The sequence below is a fragment of the Corvus hawaiiensis genome, chromosome 4 (assembly GCF_020740725.1).
Source record: "Corvus hawaiiensis isolate bCorHaw1 chromosome 4, bCorHaw1.pri.cur, whole genome shotgun sequence".
NCBI classification, from domain to species: domain Eukaryota; kingdom Metazoa; phylum Chordata; class Aves; order Passeriformes; family Corvidae; genus Corvus; species Corvus hawaiiensis.
This window is the reverse complement of record NC_063216.1, coordinates 25,157,488-25,179,199: the sequence shown is the minus strand read 5'-3', so window position 1 is coordinate 25,179,199 and position 21,712 is coordinate 25,157,488. Positions and strand designations below refer to the sequence as shown.

General features: G+C 36.7%; 1 protein-coding gene across 5 annotated transcripts in view; it reads left to right on the top strand.

Moving 5' to 3' along the window:
• Nucleotides 1-21,712, top strand: part of SLC41A2 (solute carrier family 41 member 2) — a 65,154-nt gene that overhangs the window by 32,266 nt on the left and 11,176 nt on the right. For 3 of the 5 annotated variants that reach the window (XM_048300450.1, XM_048300449.1, XM_048300451.1), the window contains 2 exons: nt 806-954; nt 10,917-13,122. In XM_048300450.1, coding sequence (XP_048156407.1) covers nt 806-954; nt 10,917-11,102 — 335 coding nt within the window. In that variant the 3' untranslated portion in view covers nt 11,103-13,122. Of the gene's footprint in view, nt 1-805; nt 955-1,731; nt 1,736-10,916; nt 13,123-13,679; nt 13,692-21,712 lie in introns of those variants that run through there. The other 2 variants (XM_048300454.1, XM_048300453.1) reach the window with 2 other exon arrangements.

The following is a 21,712-nucleotide window of genomic DNA, read 5'->3' as shown; positions in this document are numbered from 1 at the left end:
TGCCTGCAGCTCTTTGCCTGTGAGAATCACAAGAATCTCCCTGAGGACTGGGTGAGTAGAGAGGAGCATAGAGAAGGATGTAGCCCTGGCAAGGGTTGAAGATAAGGGCTGGTGGGGCAGGACACTGTGATACCCACTCAGAAGGGTTTCAGCCTTCAACTTTCCTTAGCTTCTCTACCAGCTCCTAACTTTTGTCTGCCTTCAGAACTTCAAACCAATTTCCTGTTAGGGCCAACCATTATATCAGACATTATTACTAAGCCAAATCCCTGCTTTCTATTTCCAATTTGCCATTTTCTTACTAGGTTTTTTCTTCACAGCTTATTCCTCCCATGTATTTCCTTCTCTCCTAATGATGTAGTAACTGTGGTGAAATGTGATGTGTCACCACCATGTATAACACTTTCGTATTTATTAAATGAATTGAAACAGATGTGAAAGTGGTAAATGTAGGATTACTTTTTAGAAATATAAGGTACTTTTGAGAATGTCTTGAATATGGAGTCCAAAAGATCCTCTTTCTTAGTAAGACTTTAGGAGCTCCAAAAATGTAGATGTTATTACATGAGCACAGAATGAAGGCAGTTTGCACCCTTTTCCAGAAGGGCTCTGCTTACCTTTTCTGGAAGGCAGTGAAATTCCTCAAGGAGTCTTTTAGTGAAAATTAATGCCTGCTGTTCCACAGTAGTCAATGCTGTGGAATTCCAAAAATGGGGTGGTTTTATATTAAAATGAGTAAACATCTAATATAATAATTGAAGAACTTAACTGAATTTTGGATTTTTCTTTTTTTTTTCAATTGTAGGAGTAAATAACAAATCAGCCCAAGTTCTGCTTCTCTTGGTGATTCCTGGACATCTGATTTTCTTGTACACTATCCATTTAATGAAAAGCGGACATACTTCCTTAACCCCCATCTTTATAGCAGTATATTTGTTTGCAGCTCTGCTACAGGTAAGAATAAGTACAACTGGCAAATGCTTGTACAAAATCAAGTTCTCGAAGAAAATAATTTTTTTCTGGTATCTGAAATCTCATAAATGGTACAAGAAGGTGTGGGTTTATAGAGGCTTTCAGCACAGCTCTGAAGTAGCTGATTATCTCCACTTATATACAGTTTACACAGGTGTACTGTTGTTGTGAGTGCTTTTCAGAACACACTTGACTGCATTATTTCCTTGTCATGCATCTTTCACATGCTTTTGGAACCATTGCATCTAAAACCCCATCATTTTAATCAACTAGAGGGGAAATGGAAAGAAGGGAGGGGAAATGGAAAGAAGGAAAGGTAGCATTTATGAATAAGGAAAATTAAGGAAAATTCTTAAAGAAATTTCCTAAAGTGGTTCACATTACTGTTTTAGTTAACATAGTCGAGCAGATGAAAATATTACAGCTTCCTTAATGTGTTCTTAATATTTATTAGTTTAAATTAATACAACGGCAAACACTATACAAGAAGCTGTAATTGCATTAATTGTCAAACTTCTTTACCTTATTTGGCTGTTTTACCCAGTCATCTGTTCATACCCAGCAAGGGCAGTTCTTGAAAGATGCCTTTTGAAATAGCAATGTCTCAAGGTGAAATGATTTCATTTTGAAAAATCACTAATACAAAATTAAATATTTTATTAAAATCACACCCATTTTTTAAGTATAACGTGCCTGAATTAACTATAATGTTTCATTGCACCTTAAAACCAAAAAGTGACTGTTCATGTTACATGGTAGAAGTGTGGTTGAAATATCCATGATTTAAATATACATACTGCTTCAAAAAATGTGACCTATTTAGTTTTAATATACAAACAACATTATCAACAGGTCAATCCTTAGTAAAATTATAATTTTTAATGTTCTGAATTGTGCCATTGTTTATCACACTACTATTTCAGTAAGGACAGGTTTCAAAAACTATTACTATTTCATATGAGAATTTACACCTTTCTGGTAGAACATGACTGGTAATGTTTCAACCTTTGCAAGTGAGAGTGTTGTACTAAAAGACATAAATTACTTTTCATTTTCCTCTTAGATAATATTCCTAGTTTCCAGCCTTATCACTTGTTTTATAATGTGTTTTCCTGAGGAAATAATGCTATTCCTTTCCTATATGTTTTCTGTCTGGATTGGGGAAAGAGTCCCTGTTAATGTAAGACTGCAGTGTGATTTCAGTCAGTATTAAACCTTTGAGATTTCCCATGGGAATCAACCTGAATTCATAAATCCAGTCCTCCTGCTAGCAGAACTGCAATCACAGCATGTTTAGGGACACTTTTTCTTCAGCAGCGAGACTTGAGAAATGCAGAGGTTCACCTGAAAACCAAGCTCAGGCATTATGGCAGGATTTTCAAATGACATAGTAATTCAGACCCAGCAACAGCACATATACAGGTGTAAAGTTGCATTTTCATAAATTCAGGATCTGATTAGAGTATTCAGTTTTGCAGTCATGTGTCTCTATTGCAGTACATACACCTGATTTTCTTGGTTTTTCACCTATAAAGCAGATATAGAGCTTTTTTCTTCTTTTTCCCTGCTCCCTTTTATGGATTATTTTTTCCTCTTTGTCTTCTGTTGTTAGTCATAAAAGGCATTTTGAGATGTATTTACTTTGAAACTGAGTACCAGTATTGCAAACTATAACTTCTCATGGGTCGTGACATATTTACAATTTGAAACACTGTGGTTTTTAAGACCTTCTGAAAATATTTAATAGATTCCTTTCCCCATTTGAATTATTCTGGCGTTTTTCTAGTAGTGATTATTGTAGTGTCGCACACCTCTAATTAGAGCAGATTTTAAATTTTCAGGGAGATGATGCTTGCTTTAATCCTTAAATCTTCAACACATTTTATTTGCCTGTCGGTCTGAAGTACTTCCAGACTGCAGTTTCATGCTTTTAAGTTTCTTCTTTCTCGAGGAAAGCACTTAAATATTTGTACTCATCCCTCTTCCCTTTTTCAGTGACATCATCTATGCACCTGGAAATTGTAAAAAACAGTTTTTAAGCTGCCATTTCTTTTAGCATAGCCTAACAGCTACTGATCTTATTTTTCTAGAATTCTTTTATATTTTTGTCCTCCCAGTGAGAGCTTTTCCAGTTCTGCTGTAAAACTGAAAAACCTCGCAGCTAAGTATTATTGTTTCAATTAACAACAAACCAAATCCATTGACAGTCTTCTGAGCAGTGGGAGATCTACATTCTAGGCCTTTTTTAATAATATATTGGACTTTGTATTTATTTTCACTTTGCATGGAAGGTATATGAAAATGGATGTCAAAAACTACAGTCCTGCTTGCAAGCTGTATCTTTTATGTTTGAGGTGGTAGATGATAATTTAGCAGAATACAGTGATTCCCAAAGGTAAGAGTTAACTATAGTCAGTCCTGTGAGGAGGTCTGATATCACTGCTTTGCCCTTTGCCATTCCTTACTTCTGTTGAGCTGGGAGGCAGGAAGCTGAAAATGATTATGGCAATATACCACCTAGGTAGGGTTTTCCTCAGTATGTTAAAAAAATAATGCCAAATTAAAAAATAACAGCAGCAATTAAATGAATTTTCTGTCTTTGAAATTCAAGCGACTATTGTAAGGTGTTAAATTATTTAATGACGTATTTTACAGTGGACTGCAATAGGTTGTTAATTGACTTTGAATTGTGTTTATTATTTCTGACTGTCCAGCTCTGTTTATTTAAAATGAAGAGGAAAGAGTTAGAGAAATGGCAAACGTAGAACTGGAATGTTGGAGTAAATGGAAAAAAAATCCAAAAAATATTAATGCAAAGACGTTGCTTATTGCTTTTATATTTCTCTCTCTCTTTCAGTTTATGCTATTCCACATTATTTCTACAGTAAAACTAACTTATACATATGACTAACTAACTACATATGACTTCCATTTGGCATTTTAACAAGACTGTTTCAAATTGCCTGTAATCGTCACTATCCATCCCAAAGTGATAAAAATGGAATTTATTTGCATTGAAAGCTCTATGCAGTATTGCTGAAGTTCCAGTCAGAGAGTTAGTTTCATTTTCATCCAAATCTGATGCTTATATTGTTTGCTGATTTTTCACCACCCAGGCCTGCCAACTTCTTTCATCTCTTCTCCCTACCTGTTCTGAGATTTTCTTAAATATTTTCCCCACAGCACGTCATTTAAATGAAATTTTTATGGGAACTAAATAATTAATATGCCATGATGTATTATCAATAGTATAATTCAGTTGTTATTGACTGAAAATATGCCGTTAATAAAACAAAGTACAGTTTCACTGAATATGTAGTTTTTTCTAAAAATCATTACAGTTAGATATTTTAAGTAACACGAATAGCCAGAGCTATGATTTGCATTCTTTTTGATTCTCTATGAACAAAACAGTTCCAGGTTTCTAAGCTTAGGAAACCCCAGAAAACATTTTATTTCATTTTCATTTTCATTTTCCTACCCTTAATAGTACAGCTGTTTCTATTTAAATAAATATATATTCTTGAAATGTTCTTCAGTTAAATTCATAAATTGATTGTAGTGACATCCAAGGCTGTACTCCCTTTATCTTTAGAGGGGCGGAGATTTCACAATTATTTTTCCATAAAGGGAGGGAAAACTGCACAAATGTTTCTATTAATCTGCATTCAGGTAAAACTTTTAGGCTGAAGTTTAAGAGATCTGAATTAGCTCTGTAGTGAAGAGCCTCTTCTGCGTTTACAAATGGCAGCACCAGAGGAAAATACAATAAAAAGTGCTATGGGGATGGTATACTCTGTAAGTATGTAGGGTACTTCACACAATGCACTGTACAGTATTGGGGCAAGCCAGTGTGCCTAATCAAACCCAGTATAATGATTTTAAGTGTGCTTTGGATTTGCTGAGTGGCCTCTGTTTAAGAGGAATACTCTTTCCTTGAAAATCTTACAAAGCAAACCACAAACATGCACCAGCACACTGTGTGCAGTTACGATGTGGCATTTGACCAACAAAGATTATATTAATTGGAAAACAGTCCTCCTCTTATTCCTCACAAAGGCACAAGTATTTTTTACTGTATGAGGCTGTGCACCAAGCAGAGTTTCATCCCCTGTCTTGTCAGCCTGGAGCAGAAGGAGAGCAGTGCTGGAATTGCCAAGCTGTCAGTCCTGGCACACGGCTCGGAGCACTCAAAGGCGGTCTCTGTTCTGCATGTTCTCACTGAGCCAGTAAAACGCCCTCCCAGGAATTTTCACACCTACTGACCAAATCTGAACACACAGTTAGTCTCAGGGAATAAACAAACAATAGGAGATTCCCAGAGCTATTACCAAGCAAATAATTCTAAGTAATTCCAAAATTCTTCTTACCTGATGAAGGTCAGATGTGTACAGCTGTAAAGTCACTTTTGCAGTGCTTCAGTGCTGTTTGGGGCAATAGAAAACCAAGAATTCAGCGGTGCTCATAACGACTTCCTGCTCACATCAAAAATGTCTTGGATTTCTCACCAGTGTGAGGATTCTAATGATGGTATGGGCCTCTTTAATGTGGAAACATAACTCATGGGATATACTGTACATTACAGAGAAAAAAGGAAGGTTGTGTTTATAGGCAAAATATTGATGCATTTTAAATATTGCTTTTTCTAACAGGAAAGGTTATTTCCGAAAGATGGAGCGTATAACTGCTAAAGAGACCGTATTTCAAGGAAATATGGAAACTCAAGCCCAAATCTGGACAGTTCTCTATGCTCGGTGCTTTCTCATTGCAGCATGACAAGCAGACTTGCTGGACTCACTGGGGTCTGACTGGGGCTATCAGCAGCTCCTTCCTTTCCAGCCATGTTGCTGTCTGTGGTAGAAGCCCGGCTCCTACCAAGTCATAGCAGGGATCTATCACTTTTGGCTCTAGAAGGCTGAGCTCAAAGTGCTTGTGTACGTAGCATGACACACTGAGTTGTGCTGCAGCTACTGCAGGCTGAGCATGCCAGAGCACTTACTGGTCTGGGTTACCCATCCCTGCAGATAGCTGAGAAACAGCCTGAAATTAGGATTGTTTTGGTCAAACCAGGATGTCTGGCAAAGCTACAAAGAAATCAAGATGACAGTCTGAAAAACTTGATTCAAACTGAAGTTTAAAAAATGTTTCTTCCCACAAAATTACATCAATATAATCAAATTGACTCAGAAACAACTTCAGTTAAATTGGTATTCTCTTTTTTACTTCAATGAGGTCTCAGTCTGACATCAATGTATGCTGTGCTGTCTGGGTACTTGGATATCTTAGAGGAGCTAATACCACTTAGCTACAACACAAACAACAGCAGCAAGAAAAAACTTGCTGTTCAGTGGTTTTCTTGCAGTCAGGATTGAAGGAAATCTCTGTATGTTTGGAGGAAATAATTACTTGTCCCCTCTGGACATGATCCACGCTAGATATGCTACCTGAGAAAACAGTGCAGAAAAATGTCTTTTGAAAGATGTGTGTGAGACCCTACTCTGAGAGTTCACTGACTACAGATTTCTGGCTCTAGACAATGGAAAGTCAACAAGTTCAGCGTAGACCTATTACAAGCACTTTACAGGTACTACTTCATCAAAAGCCATTTAAAATTGGAGACATGTAATGTGTAATTTGAAAATTAACTTAATGAAGGGTCAAAGCCACTAGAAGACCTAAATCATTACTCTGGCGAGAATGAGAGAGTCAGAACACAGTAGTCTTTAGAGATTCTTAAATGGGATTTTTTACTCATAATTAAAAGACCAAATAAATAAACTTACCTTTGAATTTCATAGTTCTTATGCAGTAATTTCAGGATCTTTTCATAGTTATGTGTAAATTTTGAGTCAATATAATTTTGAAAGTAAAGGAGACTTAAAATACATTTGAAAAGAGGTTCCCTCAGTTTATTTACATCTATGTTTCCTAATGCAACTATTTTGTAATGCACCTTCAGATGGAAACAATTTAAGGTGGAATCATCAGTACTAGCAACAGGCAGGGTGTCCTGTCCAAGGCATGATAAATAAACTGCTAAAAGGTCTTCGTTCTACATACTGAACTTATAGTTGAATCTTGATAATGCCCACCTGGAAAAGCATATGAAATTACATAACCCAAACTTTAATCTTCCAGCTTGGTGTTGGAATTCACTTATCACAGCAACTAATGTACAAACTAATATAAAAGTGAACAATTCTATTCTGCTTTACAGAAGTTATTAATTTGAATATTACACTTTCATCACTGAATTTGACATGCATCCACTGATGAAATATGGACGTGCCAGATGAAAGAAACAATAAAAATATTATAGCATCCTGCAACTTATTAATTAGGCTATAGGAAGCCTAGACGATATTAGGAATGTTTGGAAGGAGTTATGTATTTTTATTTTAAATAACAGAGTTTCATTCTTTGCTCATTTTAGGGGAAATTCTTTTCCCATAAGAAATTAATTCCATGAGAAAATGCAGATATACTACATGCAAAAGATCAAAAATAACTTTTCTTCACCTAGCTTTTCCTTGTTATTTGTATCTAAAGACCTTGAAAGAATGAAAGTAAATTTTGTGCACAATAAAAAAGGGAAAAAACCTGCTTTGTAGTGTGTAATGTTCCCATTTCTAGTCTTGCAGGCATAAGATTTGAACTTTCAAAATAGTAAAGCTCACTCATATTTGAGTATTCATCTTCAATTTCACTTCCAATCTGAAATTCATAAATTGAGTCAGAAAGTTCACTATCAAGAATTACTCTCTATTTCTGTCCTTTGTTGTACAAAATAATATGAGTACTTATATTCTTCATCATTAGGATTTTTCAAGCTTTTCCCCTCCCTCCTACTCTTATTGCTGTATTCTGCTGCTTCTGAGGACATTTTTGACAGTGAGACCGAGGTCATTTTTAGAAATGCAGTCTAAATCTGATCATGCCTTTAGTTTCATTTTTCTCTCTTTTGATGGTGACTTTCTCCCTGTAATGATGATAATAATATAGCATGATTTTCCTTTTAAACCATTGAAACATCTGGAATTTTGCTTGTATTTTTGCAATCCTGTCTCTGGGGCTTTTTTTTTTCTTGATCAGTGACTATTGAGTGTCTCCGTTTTCTTAGACAGATCTTTTTACATAGATAGATATTTAGTTCTTTTTTACTTTTCTTAAACCCTGCAGTTATTTTATCCTTCAGTCTGGAAGAATTCCTAGAGTTTTCTTTCGTAATTCTACTACTACTCATCTGCTTTTTTTCAGAAAACTCTCTATTAAATAATTTCTAAACTAAATAATTTCAGCTCACATCTTGAACAGTGCTGCATGTATTTACAAGCTTTTCTTATCAATTTTCTACAGCATTTCATGCTAAACAGATCGTTTTGGTACTGTATTATTAGGCTTTTCTGTGATGTTCATCCCTTTATTTTTTCCCTCAAAACCAGCTGGTTTTCAGTTGAAAGAAGGAAGTCTTTCTTCTTCATAGCATGAGTGCAGGGCAGAAATGCACAGTGTTTGTGCTGCTGTGCCATCTGCATCAATTTACTGACAGAAGTATCTGTCACTGATAAATAAATCTCACAAATCCTGAAGTGTCGTCTTGTAACATCTCTTTGACGCCTTTTTTTTTTTATCTGTCAGATCTTTGTGAGTCACTTACCACTTTGAATTCAAGACTGTCTTTCAAAAATTCAGCAAACTCATAGTAGGACACTCCTTTTCTTTTTTTCTGTTTCCAAAATAATCATTGATTGATGACTTTGATTGCCTTCTCTTAACAGTGATGAGAAGCAAAATCTTCTCGAAGACTTAGTCACATTGATTCTGTCTTGCATTACAAACTAACGTGGGCAAATAGGGAACCATTTCCAAAGACTGTTAGTGAGTTTCTAGCCATGCAAATGCATGATGCATGATAGCATTATTCCTTCCCCAAAATAAGTGAAGGCTGGTGAGCTGCAGTCTGGTAACTCACTCTGTAAGCACTAAGTTACAATTGCCATTACATACTGTGACTTGTATCAGTTAATATAATATATTATAACTTTCTCTTATGACTTGCAGAAGCCAGGCTTCTTATGATTTGCACTGTTTGTTGTGCACCCATAAGTTAACACAGCAAAAATAATTATTTGGGAAGGTTCACAAAAGCTTAGTTTCCAAACTGCCAATATTTCACTGTAGTCTAAAGTCAGTTATTTCAGAGTGGAAAATATATAGACGACTGAAAGGCTTTCATGTCATGATTTTTAAGAGTCAAAAGTGTATACTGTCATCTAAATTGGACTGTGTATGTTATGTCTAATTGGTTGTGTTATATAAATGCAGTATATATTTTTCTTGGAATGAATGCTCTCATCTTCCAATGGAACATGCATAACTATTGTAGATGTGGGGCTCTGCAGCGTCTTCTGAGCACATCCTGTAGGAGATGGGAATGTACAGGATCTCTTATAAACAGGCCTCTTTTTGTCTCTGTAAGAAGAAGGAGCTGACTCAAGGAATCTGATAGTCTTCCAAAGAAAACATCTGTTTTAAATATATTTGTTTGGATTCCAGTCAGCACACCTAGGACTTGCATAATTAGCTTAGACTACAGAGTTCCCTTTTCAGAAGATACATTTATATAAATAAGCCATGCATTTTTCATTAAGCAAATACTCCTCCTTTCTCTTTTTTTTCTTTTTAATTACAAATTCAGGCTTGTATTTTAACATACACTTTTGCAAAGCAAAGATTAATTTTTTGTATGACATTCATTTTGCTATACTTATAGTGGAGAACTGTCTTGCAACCATCTGATCAATATTTCAGTGAATGAATGTATGTATTTATAAGTATGCTTTTGATGCCAGTAATTGATAATTTACTAAATAAAATATTAATGTTGTCCTTTTTACTACTTTTGATACTGCATTATTTTGATATCTACATTATTTTAAATGTAGTGAGTACAGTTCTTAAAAATTAATTATGGTAGTAAATGTCTTGATTTTACCCTTCTTAAATATCTGATTAACTAAAAATACCGAAAATGCAGAATTTATTTCAACTTAAGCAGCTCCTTAGAAGCTACAAGAAGAAATGAAACTCAGTTAGTGGTCCTTTCTCCATTCATCTTGTGCCATTCCACACCACTTGATTCCACTAAACCAAAATCTCTTATCATACAGCTGTGCAACATTAAAAGGATTATTTTTTTCTCAAATTGGGTTAATGATTATGCATACCTTTGGTATGAAGATCAAGCCTCTCAAATGTTCAGACATTCACAGCTGGGAATTAAATCTTTTACTTTGGGACAAATTCAGCCTGGAGTGACAATTTCATAATTTATATTGCAGGTGTGCCTTATTACAGAAGGGCTGAAGGTGGTATTTCAGGCATAAAAGTAGGTTCTAGGCCAGTTTTTGCAGTTCACACAACCCAGATGAAACTGTTCTTAATTTGACCTGTTGTTCTTTACATCACATCTGATTTCAGGTCAGTGTTAGACCTGTGGAAACAGGAGTTATGCCTAGGTTGAGCCTATTCCTGTGAGGCAACATGATTTGATTCTGAATTATCTCAAAGCCCCACTTATGCTCTCTCTGTACAGAATGATGAGTTATGTGAGAAGTGCAGTTGCATGTTTGGTGGAACTTTTTTTGGTTTTTCTTGCCATTTTCAGAAGTCCTCAAGCATAGACTGGGTGAAAAATGCTGTCAGTAATTCAGTATGTTCCTTCCAGCTCTGCATGTGATTGAGAGAAGTTGGCTAAGTGTTCCTCTCTCTGCTTGTGGGCAGCTTTAGTCTGAAATTCATTCTTACTAATTATTTATATTTTTCAAAAGCAACGGTATACTACAGTTCTGCCTAGTATGGAGACAGTAATGTTGGCTGTTGAATTCCTTTTGATGTAACTTACATGATAATGATACAGATTTTGTTTGTTTGATGTTGTGTAGGTGTTTACTCTGTTGTGGATTGCTGACTGGATGGTGCACCACTTCTGGAAAAAAGGAAAAGACCCTGACAGTTTTTCTATCCCTTATCTTACTGCACTGGGAGATCTTCTTGGAACTGCCTTATTAGCTATAGGTTTTCATTTTCTGTGGCTCATAGGTGACAGAGATGGTGATGTTGGTGACTAATTATTTCAAAGGATGCAATGACTTTTCCTGGAATACTGACAAGACAGATCACTCCACTTGAGGGTCCTCAAAGTGTTTGTTCCATTTGGTCTAAGTAAAACCAGTTGACACAGACCTAAAACAGCCTTAATGATTTTAGTTTGGTTTGCTTTTAAAAACTTGGATGGAACTATGATACCTGAGACCTTTACTCTGAAACCAAGGTGAATTGCTGGTAGCTGAAGATATCTGAGTAGACGCAATGAAGGGCAGATGAATCCTTTATCAAGTTTTAAATTTTTTAAAGATCTCTTCTTTTAAAAGAACAGTTCCTTACCTGTATTGCAAACCAGAACAATCTCTAATTGCTCATTGAGTGGTGGTGAAGAAAAGGGTAAGATCCAATTAGTGGCTTGCCTTGTCTTTCCCTCCGAGGGACAAAATGGGTATATTTTTTATTTTGCCACAAGAGTGGATAGTAGACCTCAGATTAATTCATTTTCTTAGGCATTGCCTAAAGAGTTGATGATACGTTCTTACCTTGCAATTTCAGTGCTGTAGCTCTCTGACCATTACAGACTTGATACAAGTAATGACTGTTATGGTCCACACATTGTTTCCCAGGCTTTATTTTCTGTATAGGAATATGACAATCAGCATTTATAAAATTAGACACTTGAAAAGTGTCTGCAGGACTGAGCCCATTTTCTTTGTGCTAAAGTGAGCAACCTAATTATTTTGCAGTTGAGATTTATTAGAACAAAAATAGTAAAGGCAAATAATAATGTGACACTGACCTGGTCAATAATAATGGGTAAACGATTAAAATTCCTTGTGTTGAAAAGTATATGTTCATTTAGCAACTGAAAAGATATTTAACTAACTGATATTAATGGTGTTGTGGTGGCCAGTATCCTGATTTTAATGAAGTATTTAGAGGTGTTGATTTAACTGTATATACTGATCCCTGCTTGAAACTTGCAGTATAAGAGATGAAGTTTCTTTTTTAGGCACTTAGGAAGTTACATAAACTTCTCAAATTCCAGAGCTATGTCACCAATTTCTAAGCAGAAATCTCTTCTAACAGGGGATCTGCTTTCAAGCTGTGGAAATAATATGGTCAATAAGGAAAATTATGGCTTCTCAATGATTTCTCTTATTTGTAGACATGAATATTTCAAATAATACATTGATCATGAGGACTCTGATTGCCACTTTGAAAAAAAAAAGGTACTAATTACTCTATTTTAAAATCTACTGGGAGTTCCTCACAGCAGATGTTTTAAAAGACTATAGCATACATCCTAAATGCATAATTAAATAAACAAATCGTATTTTAGATGTTGTGATTGAAAGTTTTAAATCTTGATATTTAAATTAGACAACTGAATCAATTTATCAGCATATGGTTTAATCCTGTAAACATTAGTCATGTGCTTTCTTCATACAAATGGCTTTTAATTTGATGGACCTATATTTGATGAGTAGATGATGTGGATAAGTGTTAATGGGACTTCTATATGTGTTGGTCACCTTAAACTCTTTAGAAGTTCAAAGTGTTCGCAACTTTGAAAATTAAACCAGCTACTCAGTGCCTACACATGGATTTAGATGCCTGAATTTTAGCTCCCTCATTTAAACCTTTTTATTTAAGCGTTTTCTTACAGTTATTATAATATAGTTGTTTGAATGAATCCTATGTATTATGTCTTTTATTATGTGAGAGAAAGATGAAATCTTTCTAGCTTCAGGTTCTCTGACTTTTCTTAGTTTGTATTAATGTTATTTAAAATAGTTTCTTGTATGTAGCATTGCAGGAAATATTATTAAATTGTTTAAAAGGGAATAGATGTAACTGAATTTTTTTTGATAATGGTTATTTATTTTTGATGCAGCTGTAGATGCAAATTTTTTTATTTCTGTTAGTACTGCCATCTGAATCAACTCAACTGACATTTCAAGCATTTATTGGAGTTACTGGACTTTAAGATCATTTTTAAATGAATTGCAGGATCCTTAAAAATTAAAATTTCTTGAGATACTTGCGATCTGTGCTTATCTGATGCCCGAGTGTCACAGTTTCGGAGCCAGACAAGCGACAAGACACACTGGGCTCATGCACAACAGCCCCCTTTTATGGAGTCCTCCTTTACTTACACAGAGTTGAAGGTCCACGTGGTCGATCCCAATGGGCTGAACCAGTGGCCACCCGGCCAACCAGCCAAGAGCTGCTTGTGTCCCCAGCGGCCTCCAACCGTCCACAGTGGTCAGATTGCATAACCTACTGGTCAAGGTACTTCTATAATTTCAGTTATGTCTTCATTATTTCAGTTATAAAACAGGGAGTTATAAAATGGGATTCATTATTATTGTGAGGCCTTCAGGCACGAGGGAGTTGTAGTATTTAGTCACGGCAGTATCCTTAGTGTTTAGTATCCTAAATATTTTCCCTGTAAATAAGCAATTGTTGGTACGCTGTTTAGATCACTGAACTGGGGAAGAAATGTTACATGGGTAAAATTAAGTAAAATTTGAAAAAGGGAAATATATTGACAGACTGAAATAATCTGGGCTTGGAAACAATAAGTGATGGAAAAGTGTAATGGGGAAATTAAGTACTTCAGTAAGGGGCAAAGTCCATTGCATGGTTGAGAGAGCAAACCCCATATTGTGGGAAAGAAAAAGGTGCAAACTTTCACACAGCATTCATTATGAGAGGCAAGAGCAAACAGAAGGAAGTTATTTGGAGAAAAGAATCAAAAGGCACAGCCAAACCTCTTTCTCAGGAAGGGAAGAAAAATATAACTTGTGTTGAAAGGACTTGGGGAAGAGGTGTAAAAAGAGATACTTTAGGGAATGGTGGAAGTGAGGGGGGAAAAAAAGAATGCTCTCAGATATGATTAAAGAGGAGCTTGAGTGAAGAAAGAAGTACGACACTGATAAAACAGGGAAAACCTTGACATCTGGAAGAACAAGGAATAAGTAATCTATGATGTGGAAAGGGGTTTGATTCCTACGTGAAAGGAGCATTTTAGGAACTTAGAGGGTTTGCAAACTCTGCTACCTAGTGTTAAGAAGGCAAAAAGCTCTTACCACATTTCATGTATTCCAGCCATGAGGATAATATGGGAGGTGGCACAAAAGAGTGCTTGGATTCCAGAGAATTTTTTCAAGTACTCAAAAGCTGGACTCCCTAAACCAATTTTAACTGTAGTCAAGTCAGCCTCTTCACAGTGTTCCACCTACTTGATTTTTTAAACACGGCCCAGTAACAGTGAATTACTTCACTGTATGTGCGGGTAAGAAATGTTAGCAGCAATTCTGTCGGAGACAAATTGTGTGCTTTTTGTACTGCTCAAAACGTACAATTGAAAGGGACATCCTGAGATGTTCTTGTCTCTTGTTATCAAAGCAGCCATATTTTATAATCTTGCAGATAAAATGATGACTTTTGGTATTAAAATTCATTAAGTCTTTTCCTTCTCTCAACCTGCCAGAAGATTCTTTCAAACCTTCCTTTATAATCTGCCTAATTAGGGCTCTGGCTGATTCACATCTCTGTGCTTTTGAGTCAGCATGGAGCACTTTCTTTGATTCTTGCTTTTATCAGCTCATTCACCTCATTTAAGTTGTGGGTCATCCTAAAGCTCCTCCTGCAACTTCTTGTACCATTTTCATTCTGCTTATGAGCTAGACCAGCCAGAAGCTCCAAGTGGTTTGCCTTACAAGCTACTGTCTGTAACCTGATGCTGAGTAACTCTTGGAGTGCTCTTGTTTGGCCATTCTTACTGTCTGCTCTTTCTTTGCCTCTGCTTCAGAAAAATCCCTAAGTAGAAGTACAGGCAGGTCATTTGAAGTGTGTGTAATTTTCCATTCTGAAGGACTCTGTGACCACCTCAATTGTGCTGTGAGCGTGTATGAAAGGTGATAATCTCATTTATAAAGTACAGCTAGATGCAGCTTTAAAATTTGGAGTCAGTAGTGTTTCATAGCATAGGTGTTTTCTTTTCCTGTGTAGCACTTTGAAAATGATCGTTCTAGTGAGCTACTGAATGACTCCAGCTTCTTTTTAGAGTAATTATATAGCCAGGATTGTTTCTCAGCTTTATTATGCTGTTTGACGTAGGGGAAGATTCTTCTTTTAACAAATGTAGATCAATATTTTGATTTTTATAGCATTACTGTACACCTTTTCTTAATCTGTGATGTTTAAATTGGCAAAATTATCTCCCACTCCCATGTTTAATATATTAATTTCACTGGGATTTTTAGAATGTTGATGAGAAACTGGTGAGCAGCAAATTAATTTCACTTCCTATTACAATTTGCAAACAAAATTATACTTTTCTCATACAAAGATTAGAACAGCATGAGGATTAAGGCTTCACAAATGCAGTATAGTTTGCAGAATCAGGATTCAAAATAAGACCTATCATCTTTTTAATCTATTTGCTATTTCACTTCAGCTGTGAGCATCACAAAAAGCTCTCTTAAGTGCAAGAATAGCTCAGAATAGACGTCAGGAAACAGTAGTACACGTACTCTGTGAAATGAAGCGTTTGAAATTCCTTATTATTATTGTAATGGTAAAATTGCTACTGCAAATGAGATAGTCTCTTTAGAGGTGCAGAAAATGGCAACAGAATACGGTAATTGAATTATACTCTTCTTTGAAAAAAGTAAGGTAATGCTCACAAATAGTACCAAAACGACTGGAAGTGCTGTGAAGTCTCTTAGCAGGATTTTTCTTTTATTTCTGGCTAGGTTTTTCGTGATACCATACATTGTTTTAATTGTGTTCTCTAATCCCTTCCTAATCATGTCAGTCTGTTGCTCAGTAATCCTTTGGATTATCATTTTTCTATATGTATTTGAAGTCAAAAGATCAGTTTTTTGTATCAGTAAAGAACTAGGAAAGCGGTGTGTTTTGTCATTAAAGCCTCATTCTGATAGTCCTAAAGGAAAGGCTTTCTGTTAAATTAAACAAAAATTTGATCATCATGCAAGCTGTGCATGAATAGCCTGGGGAATCCAATATTAGCAAGACATGAATAATACACAATTAAAGCTAAGAACCTGTAGTTTACTAAATATACAAGACTGCCATATTCTGGGTGGGTACCCAAGAGCAGGAGTCATTCAGCATTGGCAGGGCTGGATGGGTTTTACCTTCTCTGCAGCTAAAAAATTATTTTGTTTTCAAGTCCTGCTAGTTGTTTATTTAATATGCAGGCTAGTTCATCATATCGTCTGTTTATGCTTTTATTTCTCAGTCCAAACTATACTTGAAATATGCTTCTTGCTTTACTTAGCATTCTTCAACTTGCTCTTTTGGGAGATTGTTTCCTCTTCAAGAGTTGCTTGAAGTATTGAGAGGTCAAGGAAGTGCTTTCCTTGAATAATTCTAAATCTGCTTTTTGCAAGTGAAATCCCAAATGAATTATATGGTAGACATCTACTGACTTCTGAACAGATCCTCAAGATTTAATAATGCTAAGTTCTCAGATTTGCATTCTAAGTTTTACTATGAATAGGATCTTTAAAAACATTTTGTCTGTTTGCTAACATTTTTCTGTCATCTCCTGGTTCAGATTAATGAAATTATTGCCATGTCCCATGTACAGTAGAATAGTATTTGAATAAATCTGACATTCTAAATGGTATTTCAAAAGTTACGAGCAACAATACTTGTTTTGTCCTTGAGAAGCAATCATCTGCTACTTTCCTATGAATCCTCATACTATGGTTAACTTTAGATCATCCAAAGCCCTTTCCCCCTCTTTTTGTTTCTGTTTTCTCAGTGCTGGCACAATTAATTCTTTTACTACGTTATAGTATCCAGGGTTCTGGAGAAATATTCGAACATCCTTCATGTCAATTGTTTTGAAGACTGAACCGATTTTTACTCATTATATAGAAAACCGTAGACACGTCTGATTGGTTCTAGGGAGACGAAGGGTAGCTTTCACTTAAAATAGATTAAAATCCCTGAAGTTTGGAGGATTTCCAGAATCAAAGTGAACTTGCTAAGCTTGACCACATTTAGGTATCTGGGATCAGCTCAGGTACCAATTTGTGGACAAAAGTTTGGATGATTTGGAGACAAAAGCAAGCTCTGTATTTGTCTGATACATGAAGATTGGCTGATCAGCTCTCTCTCTTTCATTCATTTCATCTTAAAGCTTTGCTATGGCCATTGTGGCTTCTTTAGACCCAACCCACTGAGGCCACTAAGTGGCCTATTGTAGTGTGTACTACAAGTACTATTGTAGTGTGAAGTCTACCACATATGTATGGGGACTGTAACAGCAGACAGCAAGGCCTTTGAAAAAAAGAAACCTTTAAAAAACCTGTGTGTCATTTGTGAAAAATGAAAGATCTAAGATGCTGTGAATTCAGATCTAAAAAGACATACGCATTCCCAGGTTTCATTCCCAGCTGGCCTTTGCTCTATTCCCACATCAGAAACCTGCTTCATTTCTTTTTTTCAAAGACTTTTTGGAAGCACTGTAAGGTTACTGAGCCAAAGAGCAGGAAATGCAGCTCTGTTAGACCCCACGTCTGGTTACGTGCCCTGTACAGGAGACTGACATGAGCTGTGACAGCATTCACCCCTCAGGGAGACCTCAATCCCCTGCTTTGAGTCTGACTGTAGAGCCTTGGCATTAAGCAGACTGTGGCCTCACACTGGGTTGTCACAGGGCTCTGAGTTGACACCAAGTCCAGCAGTTCAAAGAAGTGCAGTTCTGCTGTTTGCCACAAAAATTGCATTTTAAACATTTAGTAAAACCTGTAAATATTTTGAAGTCCTTCTGACTTGAGATTATTGCATTACATAAATGTTTAATAGATACAGAGGTTGCACTTAAAGCACTGATTAGTGCACACATACCTCTGGAATTTGTATGGCTTTTAGACTGGCACTAAGAGAAACAAACATTTTTAGCACTCATTACAAGAAGGAGAAAAATGTCCTATTACCATAGGAGCCCTCTCACAAAATGAATGCTCACCTTTCTGGTTGTTGATTCTCATTCAGCTCTAACAACATTGCATCCAGTTTTCTGGCATATTATGGAATGGAGGTGTTCAGCAGAAGCTCGTTTGTAGTTTTCTGTTTTTTTCTTTTCATGGTCAAGTCTGCTGCTAGATAAGGATATCTATTTGCAATCCATTTTGTCCTGTCCATGCTTATGTAGAAAGCTCCTGCCACACATAAGAGATTTTTTTTCCCCATTTCTTCTGCTTTTAGGTAGGTGTGGCTTACAGCTCTGTGGACTAGGCAAGACCCATGCACCTTCTGTATGCTCTGAGGGCAGCTGTCTCTCTGTTTGCAGGAAGCCTCAGAAAGCCACAGAATAATCTGGAACACCTTTTCCTTCAGGACCAGGAACAGGAGGGCTATTGCCACAGAAGTAGGAGCAAGCCTGTGTGCTTGCCTCAGGGCTACAGGGGGATGGCCATGGAGCAGAGCCAGCTTTGTATGACACTGACACCAATTTAACTCCTCTTGTGAAATGGAAGAGTTGGCCTGGAATCCTTAGTCAACAACCCATGGCAAATTTAACTTCAAAACGTTTTTATGAAGACAGTTGAGGCCAAAAAATGCGAGGAGCTGTGTTTGCTCTGTATGGCAGAGTGATGGTCACTGGATGGAAATGAATGGCTGTGAGTGACAGGGGGATAGGATGCCCAGGTTTAGGATGCCTCTCCACTATGACAGCCTCTGAAAAGGGGGGAAGTATCTTGCAATGCAGCACAGGGCTGTGTTCAGTTTGCATCTATCATGAGGTAGATCCAGACTGCATTAGCAAGATCTCTGATGGAAAAGGAAACCATTAGTTATCACCATCACCTCTTCAGCTAATTATCCTGAGGCTTTTTGTTTAATCAAAGGAAAAATGTGAGCATGTTATTTCACTCACAAGCAGGAGCACACCTGGTTGAATACACCTACTGAAATGTCCTGCTGGAGGGAAAGGCAAAGTATCTGTCTCCAACTGGAAATCTCTGCACAACTCAAAAGCTCACTGTGCATAGTAATTTGATAATAATGGAGGAGTTAAGTGTAACACCTATCACAGGAACTGTGACAACACACATGAGAAAAAGGCTAACTGCAGCCTTATCCTGGTCTAAAGTATAGAGGGCACCTATATATTTCCCAAGTGAAAATTCCATCCTCTTTAAATGAGTCTTCTGCTGCTCAAAACCAAGCACAAATTGACTTAAACCTGAAGCCAGTTAATTATTTCAGAAGTGTTCACCCGAATGCTTTCCATATGACTTCTTCACATCATGAAAAGTAAGACAGATGCTGCAAACTAAGTTTATAACTCCTTGCTTAGGAGCCTATGTGCTCTGCTCTGGCTGCATTTCCCAGCATGGAATACCATTTTGTATGTGAGCATTTATAGATTTTAATCAGCTTCCAGTATCCCTTGTAAAGATTTGCTGGGTAACGTGAAACACACTACAATGAGCAAAGCAAGATTGTTCACCCCACTGTGTTCTCAAACATTTCCTCTAATTTATTTTTCAGTGTCTCACAAGGAGACTCCCCAAACCGAGACCTTCCATCTTAAATTTCCTCCCATCTTGCAATCCTTTTCCACAGTATAAAGACTTAATTTCTCACCTGAATTGCACTCAGCTGTGCCTCCTTCTAATCTTTGCACCATTAACTTCAAGAGCTTTTCTCACTAAAAAATTGTGGGTTTAATTTTTGAGTTTTTTCTAAGGGAAAAAGGGAGGCTTTAAAAGCATCTGCTTTGGGAATGATACATACAGCATGTAAAATCATATTGCACACAGAGCAGGAACATTTCTATGATAAACTAGAAAAGCACATTGCAAAATTAATTCAAACTAGTGAAGTTGTTATGTCCTTCCATATAACTGAAGGCAAGTTTCTTAATAAAGCACGAATAGCTGTAATTCCTCAAAGGAATATATTTTGTTTTTCTTGAATGGGGACATCAGCATTTACCTGGACACCTCTGCAAACAGTGCTTGCCTCTCCATGGTGTGGCTGCTTGCTCTGATTTGACTTTTCTTTCTAAATTAATTTCTTTGAAGTTTAAAAAAACAGTAAAAAATGCAGTGATTGATTTCATTCATAGAGCAATCACTTTTTAAAAACCCCTCCACTTTAGACATAAAACTAAATCAGTTTTAGCTAGAACAGTTATCTGCTAAAGGAAGTCTGAATAAATTGAGCCTAAGAAAGGCTTAGGTAAAAGTTAAACCCTGAGTTTGCACAAGCTTTTATGGGAAATTATAACTGCTGTGGGTTGCAGATTTTGACTTGGTGTAGGGCTGCAAATACCTGCTGATAGCACAGAGACCTCTTGCTGCTAAAAAGTCATGAATTGTGACAGTAAAATTCTAGATTTTAGAATAAGCCAAAGCTTAATAGCTGAGCTGTTATTATTCAGCTGTATGTTACCCTGACAGCTTTACGTATTAATGAAAAAAACAGAAACCAGAGCATAAACTTTGCATTGATTTTTTTCTCTGACTGAGGAAAACAGCTTTGCTGGTTGGTTGTTTTTTAATTAAAAACTCTGATTGAAATGAGATTTTCAAACCCACATAATTTTACTGTTAGTGCTATGTCTCATTTTCCAACATGATCTGTCCATTTGTTGCACAGTGACAGGATGCTTGCTCCTGAACACCTAAAGGAATGTTAGCTCAGGTTGCTTTTACTCAAAAAAATAGGGACAGTCAAAGCCAGTAATGTTATTAAAATATTGGCAAAATATATTGTAAACAATTTATAAACGAATGATAATATTTTCCATTTTTTTTCCACTGTGAATAAGCCACTACTGTTGTTCCTAAATGCCTCTGACTAAGCCAGCAGAAGGTTTTCATCAACAGTGAGTTGAATCTCAGAGTCCAGAGGCTCGAGCACACCAGTAGAGTGACATTTCAAGTAACAGGAGAAAAAGCTGGCTTCTTGTCCTGCCAATAGGGAAGATGAAGTTGATTTTTCTCTGTTAACATAGATTTCCTTTTAAAACTGATTAGCAGGCAATCTGGGGAGGTGGCATTTGGATACGTTGTCTTTTAGCACGCTGAGGAATAAAACCAGACTCTAATATTTCAACATGTTCAATCTTTGGCAAAGTTGAAAGTGCAACTGGAAAAGCAAGATATTTTTGTGTGGCATCAAGAGTCTTGTACGTGATGATGTGCAACACAGTGAGTGAGAAAGGCATGGTGCTGCCGGTTGGCAAGCATATGCTCTGGTTTCTGCTCTGGTTTCTGCTCTGCTGCTGGCTGCACTTGCTTGACTTTTTCCTCTTTTCCTTCCCATTCCCCATATTTTTAATTCTTTTGTAATTATGGTGGAATGGAACGAAATGTATTTCCATCCAAACAAAGGTTGGGAAGAGTCGGAGTTCGTGTTTGCACAGGGAGCTTTCTTCAAACTTTGCATCACCTCTGCTGGACTTAATCTCTTATTTGGGTCAGAGGACACCTCAGTTGTGCAGGATCCTGCCACTTTTTCACATCCCCCAGTGCTCCACATCCCTCTCCTCTGCACACAGCCCTGCTGCTGCCAGCTCTCCTGTCCTACAGCAGCTGCCTGAGGCTGGTATCACAGGCAGCTGCTGGGTACC